The sequence below is a fragment of the Amphibalanus amphitrite genome, unplaced genomic scaffold, assembly GCF_019059575.1.
Source record: "Amphibalanus amphitrite isolate SeventyFive unplaced genomic scaffold, NRLGWU_Aamphi_draft 000142F_arrow, whole genome shotgun sequence".
NCBI lineage: Eukaryota > Metazoa > Arthropoda > Thecostraca > Balanomorpha > Balanidae > Amphibalanus > Amphibalanus amphitrite.
The window spans coordinates 759,434-771,981 of record NW_024881637.1 but is presented as its reverse complement, the minus strand read 5'-3'; the positions used below and the strand labels follow the sequence as shown (position 1 = coordinate 771,981).

General features: G+C 49.9%; 1 protein-coding gene across 1 annotated transcript; it reads right to left on the bottom strand.

Annotated features, from left to right (window-relative positions):
• Positions 1–5,965: 5,965 nt before the first annotated feature.
• Positions 5,966–12,407, bottom strand: LOC122382564 (2-oxoisovalerate dehydrogenase subunit alpha, mitochondrial-like). The gene is made up of 10 exons (XM_043368068.1): positions 12,150–12,407; positions 11,176–11,385; positions 10,625–10,716; positions 10,232–10,335; positions 9,491–9,652; positions 9,085–9,229; positions 8,565–8,768; positions 7,467–7,638; positions 6,879–6,973; positions 5,966–6,518 (listed from the first exon to the last, which is right to left on the bottom strand). The coding sequence occupies exons 1-10, from the start codon at positions 12,234–12,236 to the stop codon at positions 6,443–6,445; spliced, it is 1,347 nt and encodes a 448-aa protein (XP_043224003.1). The 5' UTR covers positions 12,237–12,407; the 3' UTR covers positions 5,966–6,442.
• Positions 12,408–12,548: the final 141 nt, after the last annotated feature.

The following is a 12,548-nucleotide window of genomic DNA, read 5'->3' as shown; positions in this document are numbered from 1 at the left end:
GGGGAGGACATTTTTAGCCACACCTCCCAGTTTTTTTTTTCGTTTGTAAAAAACACTGCGGCGCGCAACGCCGCAAAACTTGGTCAAGCTTATGATACATTACCTTCGCATCGTGTAAATTTTTGACCCCTGGTCACATAAGGTCAGGTCACCAGGTCAAGTTAAACGGAAGTGCGATTTGGGACACTGTCATCGGAGTGTTTCTACCTATCCGGATCTCCTCTAAAAATGCCGTGGTAGGGAAGACTTTAATACAGAGCAGCCTGAGCTTTAAACGGTATATGTATATTGCCTTGGGTCAAACTACCAGCGTCTCTCTCTGGCTGTAGCGATATATCTGCTTTTATCTCAGCCCTGGATAAGTACTCGGCCTAGGTTTTATTTGCTTTCACCATCAATACCATTTCCGTGTTATATCCTCGTCAGGCAATTCGTATATTGGGTGTGAAGTTTTTATATGAATCAAACATAAACCCACTTAAGAGGGATGACTAAAAATACACTTGCATCTGAATTTGATGCCACCACTCTGCTCATTGGATTTGGGATCCTAAGAGAGGCTCCAGCTTCGTCGAGAAAAGGGCTTCGCATAATATCTCGAGATGAGTGAGAAAAAAAGGTGAGAAAAAGAGAGCGAGAGAAAGATAGAGAGAGAGAGAGAGAGAGAGAGAGAGAGAGAGAGAGAGAGAGAGAGAGAGAGAGAGAGAGAGAGAGAGAGAGAGAGAGAGAGAGAGAGAGAGCGAGAGCGAGGGGGAGAGAAAGAGAGAGAGAAAGAGAGAGGAGGGGGGCTTTGCGCGAACTCCTCTCTCTCTAATTCGTACATTGTGCACACCGATGCGTGCTCAAATCGCCGTGAACTATGCGTGAACTATGCAAGGATTATGCGTGAACTATGCGTGAGCTTTGCTTGAACGATGCGTGAACTACGCGTAAAATATGTGTGAGCTCTGTGTGAACTATGTGAGGATAAGCGTGAACTAGTCGTGAACGGTGCGGAAGCCTTCCAGTTCGTGCCCCAAAATGGCACGACTCACAGAGACAAAATCGTAGTCAATGATGTTGCAAGTTTCAGGCCGCCATGGATGAGATAACACTATTATCTCATCCATGAGGCTAAACATCGCCCAGGCGCACCGCCCATTTCTTAAAATAAAAACATAAAATATTTACAAATATTGCAGACGGTTTTTGCCACCCTGACCGACCGCTAATGCCGGCACTGGATCTGGACGTGACGCCAATCTGCTCATTTCTGGTTCCAGAAACATCAAGTCGCTTCCAATGAGCCCACGTAGTGCGAATCTGCCGAGAGTTATCGAAACTCTGTATGCGCGCCCGGGGCGGCCCTGGCCCACCATTTCCCGGCAACCCATTCAGGTTTATGTGGGTACGATCGGTCACGCCAGCCGTTCATTCACAACCGGGCCTCATTAAACCAGCTCGGCAGCCATCAGCGAGCGGCGGATGAGTGTAAATGAAATGAGCCAGTAGGATGCATGTGTATGCTTGTGCTGGGAGAGGAACGCTAATGTTCCCAAAGACGGCCTTGAATGTGAGTCCAAAATGGCGGGCGGCTATAGACTTGGAGAAGATTCGCTGACGATAACAATGGCTGATATGATAGTGCATAAGCCAGGACTCGAAAAGACCAAGACTGTAGGTACTTAGACAGTGTCATTCGAAAAGTTTTGCTGAATCGCGTCCTCATTGGATTCTAAAAATAACACATTGGACACGATCCTTTACATAAAGTATAAACATCGATTATGTGGCGAATGTGTCCCGTTCACTGAACGATTTTTTTCCTGTTTTCCGGTTTTAATTCCAGTATGAGCAGCCCAATGTAATTCAACCACGCTGTCGGAAAATGAATTGAGCACGAGCACGTTGGCCACTGTGACTATCGTACAATCGTAGACACCGACCTGTGACAGTGCCTTTGGGCAGCAGTACCTATTGCTTTCTATTAGGCACTGACATTTAGTTGGGTGTTTTTCTTTTCATGTCGCTGTTGATTGAAGAAGATATAATTCCTTTGAGTATAACTTTTAAACCACAAAATGCTAAGAACATCATTGTTTGACAGATAATATGCCCATTTCTTCCTGCATACACAATTCCACTCGTGTTGTACGAATTCCTAATAATGAGCAACAGAGGCATTTGTTTTAACAAAGGTGCAGCCAACCGCACACAAATCTATAGCAAAACGAATAAATAACAGTCGAAGTCAAATCCAGAGTCCCGAACCAGCCGACGCAGGCAACATTCATTCGTCAATTGCCAAGCTATTCTCAGACCATCTCATTAAAACAAAAAACCAACCAGACGGCAACTCTAGAAAGCACTTTGTGATCGCCGTGCCTCCTTTAGTCACCACTTACAGCCACTTAGGTCTTGTCCTCGCCAATGCAGAGACACTGCTGCCATACAACAATAATCGCTTTATCGGAGTGTTATCGCACGGAGCAGCCAATTCAAAGCGCTGTTATCCCGACTGATGCCGTCTTAGACGGCGGACCGCCCACAAAGGCGGTGTACGAACAGGGCTTGGTAGACTACCTACTGAGGTATCCGCGCACTTCTGTTGTGCCCACCGCGCGCCGATGCTGGTCAAACCACCGGCGGAAAAGCTGGAATCGGTCGAACTACCGGGGTGAACTATTGTTCGAGATACTGCCTGCAATGCAGTCTAAATTGCTGGTCAAAATGTCCCCGAAACTATACTGATGGAGCTGCCGGTCGAACTAAGCAGGAGAAGAGCGATGGTGGCCGAGCGAACTGACCTATCTGTTCGACCGGCTAGAGAACATCTCTCCCCGGCCGGAAAGCAGCACGCCCGGCCCGTAAGGCGTTCCGCTGCTGGAGCGGTGGGAGGACGTCTCCACGAGTTACGCCGCTCCCATGCATATTGTGGGCGGTGCCCTCTGATGGGAGCACAGCGCCGACCGCGCGGTCACCGGTGGTATTTCACGCGGGTCTGTAAACAGCGCACCGGCAGCGGCGGGGGCTGCGGGAGCGGCCCCGGAGGAACCCGCCCCCTCCCCGCCCACCGGCCGCCACCCATAATCAGCCGGCAGTTTATCGCGCTCACCCCGGCCCGTCTTTGAGACGCTACCAGCACGCTGATGGGTGTATTATTGGATCAATGATTTATGCTGAATTGGCCGGCCGACAACAGAGAAGGGGTGGTCCGACGGACGTCGCGCCGCGCTCGGCTCGTGATTGGACGCCGGGGGTCGGTGAGGCGGTGGAGCGGCCGGCTGCGGAGGGGCCAAATGGGCAGATCGTGCCGACTCTGTGTGCCGGATGCAAGGTAAGGTCGGCGGCTGCCAGTGGAGGCAATGAACAACAATGGTGACTTCATAGTCGGCCGGAGATGACTGCCGCCGGCCACGGCAGAGGCGACGGAGGGGGCGGGGCGACGGCAGAGAGGGGGAGGGGGTCGCAGAGGCGACCGCGGGAGACGACAGAGACGAAGGAAAGGGAGATCGGATGATGGCGACAGATAAGGCGGAGAACGGCAAAGACTGGGATACCAGCGAGACGAAACGAGAAAGGAGACTCCAGTTCAGATATGGCAGCCTATTCCGCTGCCCTTTCAGTTCCATTGCGGCTGAAGCGATTCCGACATCACCTATTCCAGACTCAGCTGGACGGAAATTCAGAAATGATTCGATCTTATCGCTGGCGTCAGTGTACTGTTAACGGCTCAGCACACTGTTCTCTTTTCTTCCTCAGAAGAGTTTCACATTGCTTTTCTTGTATCACAGACCATGAGACTGTGATGGTTTCCCATCCCAGACATAAAATCAACTCTTGTGTATAGTCGACTACAGAATGATGTTCCACTCCTCAGAAGCTATCAGTTGACCGGAGCGCTAAGTTGTGCCGTTAATCACGCAATTAAGCGTATCGATTGTGAGCATTGGGACAAAGCTATAATTTGTGAACTCAGTCCGTGTGATGCGGCACAGCCTACCACTCCAGGCAAATAATTGCCTGTGAAAAGTGGAACATCATTCTGTAGTCGACTATACTGTGTTTCGAAGTAGATCCATCGAGTGTCCTGCGCAGCTCCAGCTGGTAACTATCTCCCCACTTTTAACGTATGTAACGGGAAATCATAGCTGCGCATATCCGAATGATCACAAAAAGAGAAACTGGTACTTTTCGGCGCGCCCAGTCTCGGTCGAATCCTTCAATGAAGTAGAAAATAAATTCCACTCGCTCACTGATGGGGGATGGCGTCACTACTATTTTAAGCGGGTACGTAAAGACAGGCTATAATTGAACAAATTACCTATAATGATATACTGTCAAACCCAATTACCAGCGCTGTGCTGCTAATTTTCGGCCACAAATACCGCCATGAATTGGGTTAGTTGCAGTCGCCAGAACGTTAACAAGCCGACCGTTTCAGTTGCTCTGCAGTCGGTACATTGCGTATCTACACACCTTAGTATCGTCAGCATATTTGTGGATTATTAAGTAGAGTTATGCGTAAAAGGAAAACAGCAACTCATCATCCGAATTCAGATGAAAGCCTTATACACGCAGTTTTTTGGCGGTAAACAAGCCACACAGGACGTGCTACGGAAAATGGCGATAGGCGCAAATAGTCACTCACATGCGCGTAGATTAGTATACCGTAGACGGTTCCCGGTCGTATCTAAGTACATTTTGGAAATGAGAACGGGCCGACGGCCGTAGCCCCAATACGGTTCGTATCACTGGGAGACGAGTACATATAAACGGTAATATAGGCCGGGAAATGGATGCGATTCGCATGCGACAAGAAATGCACCAGGCACAGGCAACCTGACAATATTCGTATCAAGGTTGTCACATGCAGGTTCCATTCGTCCCGGGGCTTCAATGGCGCCCAAACTTACCTTAGAAGGATCCAGAAGCCGCCACATGGAGGCATCAAGGTGCAGGAGGGGGAGGATCCAACGGTCTGGATATTCACAATTGAGGAAGGAGGAACCCGTCTGGAAGCAAAAAGGGTCTCGATGTTAGTACCTATTCAGGGAACATAATTCATGCAGATATTCACATGAAATGTACATGAGAAGACAAAACTAGGCAATGTATCAATTGAATCATGCAGCAGGCAACATGCGAAAATGCAGTGCCAACACCAAACAAAGCCAACTCGACACGCAAAATTCCTTTGTTTTGTTTCGTCGCGCCCTTTCGGTCTACCGACATTATTTCGGGGCGATGGGATGAGAGGATAAGGGAAGAAATTGAACCTAATTGTCTGGGTCAATCGACGCCTGAAGTGTCACCCCGGCTAACCCAGTCCAGTACGTGGAACGGACACGCAGGCTGTAACTATGTAGAGCTGCTCACACCATTTGTCTGGATGGGGTGAGGATGGATGAGGATGACTGATGCTGGATGAGGATGACTGATCAAGGATGAGGATGACTGATGCTGAGGATAAAAGGACAAATGAACACACAAGACAGGCAACGGCATGCTGGCACTCATCAACAGAACATCACCATTCACCAAACCTTGCACCAACTCACATTAAGGCACGATAAAAAAAAGACAGTACGGTAACAAACGTCGCAGAATCGACACCCAAAGCTCAAAGCAAGCAGTTCTTAAATTAAAGTACACCCATAGCAGAGAATGAAAGATGTCATGCATAGTGAGAGAGCCGAGAGAATAGGCATCTGATTCGTACTCACAGTGTCACCTAGCGGCCGACAACGTAACTGAAGGCTTATGAGGGCGATCACCGCAGATATAACTGAGATGACATGACTGCCAATGATGGTCGAAAACGTGTTCTTTCGCTCAGGAAGGCAGGATACACCAGAAGCATAATGTTGCTGGTATTTACCATTATTGACTTAGTAGATCTGCTTCTTAAATGTACGATGCTATATCGTGTTTCATCTGCTTGTTAAGCACTTCATCTTAACAATGAACTTAGTGTAGTCGATTCGCTGGCACCTGTCATTGTATTTGCCTGTATAATACACATACACGATGGGACATTTCGCATTTGTTACCAACTATACAAAAATGTCGGAACCTTTCGTTTAGTGCTTTCACATACTCTACTGGCCTGAAATGTTCGAACTCTAAAAAATATCTACATAAAGTTTCGTTAACCTATCACAACCCACATCTCAAGACTACACACCATCTCATCAACACAGCCCAACTATTCAGAAACATTGACATCACCATCACCTAAAAATTCACTCGAAACTCCATCAGATACATCACATCACACTACATCACTGAGCCATCACACTCACATGTTGCCATGACAACTATTGCACAATTCGGTAGCCCTGCGCGAGTCACCGTCTGTTCACAGTCTCGCTCACAATATCCGCGGGCACCTCTCGTTCGGCTGGCCCGTTACTAAGTGACGAGGAACGCTGAGATTGCTGTCGGCAGTCAGTCCCGAGGCTTACTTACGGTCGCTGGTGACTGGATAGTGCTTGCCGTACTCCTTCATGTGATCCCGCATGGACTTCATTTGGGCCCTGCAGGAAGCGGGATTTCGGTCAAATACACAAAACGGACGCACTTAATATGTAGATGGTCACATGGGCTTCATCTGGGTCCTGTATAAGGAACGTGTTATCAGTCACATACAGACGCGTACAGAGCGTTCTCGACAATGGTTACATGGACTTTACCTGAGACCTGCACGAAATAAACATAGATAATAGGGAAGGTCCAGAATCATCACACAAAAAGAGTGACGCGTTTAGCATCAGCCTAACACCAGTATGATGCTTCGAAAAACCAGGGTGAGATTTAGCATGTCTGAACTGTCTCAACCGTTTACTCCCGTAAGTCCTGGTAAGCCCGACACAGCCTCGGCGCGGCGGCCCACTCACTCTAGGTGTGGCGGCATCTCGTGGTAGACGTCGGTAAAGACGTTCTCCCAGCTGGCTAGGGGGCGCTTCTCGGCCCGCTGAAACGCCTCCATCACCTGGTGACAGGGGCGGGGGAGGGGGGTCAGAGGGGGCGCTTTTCGGCCCGCTGAAACGCCTCCATCACCTGGTGACCGGGGGTAGGGGAGAGGAGGGTCAGAGGGTTCAGCAGGGGCGGCCTGGAGGTGGTGTCATGGAGATGACGTTAGCAGGACAGACGAATATAACGTTATCGAGGGACTGTAAATTGGCGGTTGGTAGCGTCTCACGACGACGGCACATTTCAATTACTCCATACGTCTATTCATGATCAAGAGTTGGAATGAAGTAAGTCGGTAAAAAAAAAACAAAAAAAAAACATAGAAGACGAATAATGTCACTGCAACAAGACGCAAAAAGCAATAACTACTTGTCCCTATATGAGACAAATATACCGATAACCAAATGTCCTCCATACCGCAGGTATGATAAAATATTTCCGAACGAGCCAAGAACAAGATCGTACTAAGCTTCCATACCACAGCTGCATACCGGACTGCTCCGTTCCCGCACCTGTTTTTTGGCCGAGTTTTTCCACTCCTTCTCCTTCTGTTCGTTCCAGAGTCCCTTGTGTGAGAGGTAGAGCCTCATCCGGGCGATGGGATGGTCCGTGGAGTCCCAGTAGCGGACCTCATCCACCGAGCGGTAGGCCGAGCTGTCGTCCGAGGTACTGTGGTGGCCGATACTGGGGGAACAGAGACGTTACTGGTTAGAAGGTACGCCGAACCGTCGTCAGGTACTGTGGTGGCCGATACTGAGGAATAGAGACGTTACTGGTTAGAAGGTAGGCAGAGCAGAGCTGTCGTCAGACGTACTGTGGTGGCCGATACTGGGGAAATAGAGACGGGACATGGTTAGAAGGTAAGCAGAGCAGAGCTGTCGTCAGACGTACTGTGGTGGCCGATACTGGAGGAATAGAGACGGGATATGGTTAGAAGGTAGGCAGAGCAGAGCTGTCGTCTGAGGTACTGTGGTGGCCGATACTGAGGGACCGAGACGGGGAGGGGAAAGGTTAGATTGTGTGGCGGTCGGCAGCCATCCGTCCGGCGTCAGTGGAGGAGGGAAGGAACGATAAGATAATCAATGGATTATGCCAAGTGAATTGCGACCAGTGCGATGACGCAAAGCAGGGCTGCGGAGTCGGAGTCGGGAGTTGGAGTCGGTCGGAGTCGACAATTCTGCCCGGAGTCGGAGTCGGAGTCGGAGCTGGTTTTTGAAAGCCGGAGTCGGAGTCGGAGTCGGAGTCGCCGAAAATCCGTCGACTCCGCAGCCCTGGCGCAAAGTATCTTATATAAACGGATTGGGTGTCTACAAACATGGTCTTTCATTCGATGGGCCACCCTGTCCCAGAGGCTGTAGCAAGTGAAAAGCTGCAGCTCTAACAACAATACATATCTCTATTGCTGTCCCTCCAAACAAAAGCGTCCTTTCCGCAACATTACCAGTACCGTAATCAGCCGTTCTCTCAGAGAGCGAAAGACAGCTGAGGACTGACTTGTAAGCTTTCAGCACCACTTTCACTAATCTTCAGGAGTCATTCCCCCATTCCCCCCGGCCATTCCCCCCCCCCCCACTCTCAATCAATCCCCTCCCCTCTTCCTCCTGACCCACCGGTATGTCATGGCCTCGATGAGGACGGGCTTGTTCTCGTTGATGGCCATGTTCCTCGCCGCCACCGTGGCGTTGTACACGGCCAACGTGTCGTTACCGTCCACGCGGATGGAGGCGATGCCGTACGCCGGTCCCCGGCCAGCGATACCATCCCCGCGGTACTGCTCGCGCGTCGGAGTCGAGATGGCGTAACCGTTGTTACGGCTGGCGGAGAGATGAAAAGGAGAGGGTGAGAAGGGAAGAGACACGTTTCATTGCCTCATTTTATCAAAGAGAACACAAAGGTGAATAGAGAGCGTCCGCACGAGTTAAGTGCAAGAGGCATCCTAATTCGTCTTCCGGTATGTAAAAACACACATATTTGGTACTCACGAACAGCTTTTGAAAAAAGCAAACGCATGCTAAAATAATATATATCACAGTAACATATCACTGTGATAAATATCACAGTTTTCGATCTAGGCAATATTCTCTCGCTCTCGATTACGAGAAACCCCCCGGCCGCTGCGGCGCGTCTCACCAGAAGAATATGATGGGTGCGTCGAGCACGGCGGCGAAGTTGAAGGCGGCGTGGGCGTCTCCCTCGCTGGAGCTGCCCTCGCCAAAGTAGCAGATGACGCAGCGCTTCTCCGGGCTGCGCTTGAAGGCGTACGCCGTGCCCACCGCTGGTGAGGGGGGGGGAGAGGGTCAGGGGGCCATGGCCATGAGTAAACTGGGAATGAAAAGTATAAAGTGTCCCAATCATGCTTAAACAAAATCATAGGTTTGCAAAAAACGAATCCCCCCCCCCCAAAAAAAAACAGTCGCAAACCTATCTAGCAGCACGTCCCCCACAACGGACGCTTGAGCCCGAAAGGCTATGCACCCTACTCCGAGACAAGACAAGTCCCCCCACGGCCCGCTCCCCGCGGTCCCAATTGTCCCACCTTGCGGCATCTGGGTGGCCAGCGGTGATGAGATGGTACAGAAGTTGTGGGCCGGCGATCCGTAGTGGATGGGCATCTGGCGGCCCTTCCCGGCGTCCATCTCATTGCCGTAGCACTGGTTCATGAACTGGTCCAGCGTGTAACCGCGGTACATCAGCACTCCTGGGGGGGGGGGGCATCAACACTGGTTCATGAACTGGTCCAGCGTGTAGCCGCGGTACATCAGCACTCCTGGGGGGGGGGGGGGCATCAACACTGGTTCATGAACTGGTCCAGCGTGTAGCCGCGGTACATCAGCACTCCTGGGGGGGGGGGGGGCATCAACACTGGTTCATGAACTGGTCCAGCGTGTAGCCGCGGTACATCAGCACTCCTGGGGGGGGGGGGGGGGCATCAACACTGGTTCATGAACTGGTCCAGCGTGTAGCCGCGGTACATCAGCACTCCTGAAGACAGCGAAGATTTAGGAGAAGAGCCAGGGACAGCCTAGTTCCAACATAGGACGAGACGCTAACATACAAAACAGGAGATGCCACTGGTATTGAATGCAATGTGTCAGCAAGCTCACGATATAATAATCCACTCGCTTCAAATATTAACCTTACTGCGTTTCGATCGGTGTGAATGTTACCCGACTGGTGATATTATGAGTCTAAACGACACCTAACCCGAGATAGTTAAGTCCAAGGCCCTAAATACAAAACCTATCTAGTCAAAACCTAGGTTAAGTCGAAACGTTACCTGACTCCCGGTACTGGCCGTAAATGAAGTCCTTGGGGTCCAGCGCCGCCGCCGAGCCCATATGGGTTCCCTCCTCGCCGTAATTGGTCATGTAGAACGATATCCTGTCGATGAAGAACAACACCACGGTAAGCGAGACTCGCGGCAACAAAATAAAAGTACTTTGTCGGATAAGCTAATTCACGGCATGTATAGTCAAAATGTTGAAATGACAGAACTTCCCAACGCATTTTTTTATTCTTAGCTAAGTAACCATCAGTTTCTTGGTGAGCGATGGTTGAAAATGGGACCTTTTACACAGACGTAGTCCTTAAACGCGCCCAAATATCAGTCATCCACATACTGATCGAGTCGCATTACGGCGTGCCTCAGCCGGTCGCAAGATTTACCCACCTGCCCTGTCGCTGCGACTCGTACAGGATCTTGTCCATAGTGTTGAGCAGCGTCATCTTCTGGTACATGTCGATCAGCGTGTCGTCAGGAATCTGCGGAACAGAGAGGGGCGGGGAGGATAAATAAGACGGCATGGTTCCGTCGAGGCACCGCATTATTGCATATTATGATAATTTTGTCGAAGTAGGTACTCATATTTTCGCGATGTGCAAGAACAAAAAGAAGAGGAAAATCCAGACTCTTATGCTATGATCCAAAACTTCGATAAGCACTCACCCATCAATAAATTTTTCATCGATACATATACCGATAACGATCTATCGACAAACATTACATTTTATCAATCCATAAGTAACATCGATAAAAACGTATCCATATATATTCCCACCGGATTACCTGTCAAAATAGGGTATCCATAACAGACCAATTTCGAACAGAGCGGAGCACAACAAACTGTCTAATCACCCGTCAACAGCCATATTTCCGGTATCCGGTGTCGAACCGCTAACTTCCCCACCTCTCCCCTCCAACTTCCCACCTATTGGACGCACCTTGGGCTCGTCCTTGGCCTGGATGACGCGCCCGCTGCGGTCCATCACCCGGTACACGGGGATGCCGTTGTAGCGGTCCGCGTTGACGAACTCCAGGTCGTGTGTCCAGCTGGCCGTGGCGCCCGGAAACTGCGGGCGCACCTCCGAGCCATCGCTGCCGACTGCGTCTGTCGGGGTGTAGCCGCCGACACCCTCACCGTACCACCGTCGCTGTGGGAGGGAGGGGCGAGGTCAGGGGCTGTAGCCGCCGACACCTTCACCGTACCACCGCCGCTGTGGGAGGGAGGGGGAGGTCAGGGGCTGCTGAGATCCTCACTGTATCACTGTCACTGAAAGGAGGGGAGGGATGGGGTCAGGGGTGTACTCGCCAACACCCTCACCATACCGTCCTCCCTGCTAGGAGATGGGGGAGGGTGAATAGGGGGCATAGCTGACAATGACCTCACCATAAACACTACAAGGAGGGGAAGGAGGGCAGAAAGGGGTCAGGTAAGGGTAGTGACATTGTAGTGACATGCTGAACTATAGTGCTAGCACTACTAGCATGACAATGCTCAAAATAAATGTGTGTCTGAGACCTGAGTCAAAAACTCAGCTGGGACACCAATGGGCACTGTGCAGTTGACCATTTCCATCTTCTGAAGCATGGAATTATGTGGTACCTACAACTTTCAGTCTTGTTCAGTGGGTGCTGTTAAAAAGCACCTGACCTTCTGCAACTAAGCACTGATTTTATTATAATTTAATATTTTCATGAAGCATCTGAATCTGTAGAAAATGGATAGGTACCATTGTGCAAGATCCGACATTTACGCTCGGGCCTCGGATCATACTAAAATTGCAGCAGGGGCAAACTTCAAAGGCTTTCTGAGTTCCCCATTTTAGCGGTAACTATCTCAAACTTAAAAGGTCAGGATACCGCACCCACTAAAGTAAAAAATATATGAACTTCCCCAAGTTTCCCCTTAACTCACATTTGAGCTGGCAGGACCATAAATACATTTTGGAGCAAATGAAGCACGAGCCAAGGGACACAGTTTGCTGAAGCCAGTCTTCAACATCTTAATCAAGCGTCTGACAGAATTTATGTGAAACAAATCAGGGAAAATAGCAATAATAACAACTAAAGTGCTGAACTGAAAAATTGTGTGGCGGATCGCGTAAAGGGCAGATTTGATGTAAAGTGCAAAGCAAGCTACCAAATGCTGAGTTCTACAAGCGATGGCTTGGCTCTGGGCTTGGCTTGTCCTAGGTGGTTCGCGTTAAAAAACGCCTAAGACTTGGCTGATTTATTTTCTTATTTTCAATGTTGAAATTAAGTTGGTAGCTAATTTGCTACAAAATTTAAAAATTTTGTTTCAAAAGTGTAAATT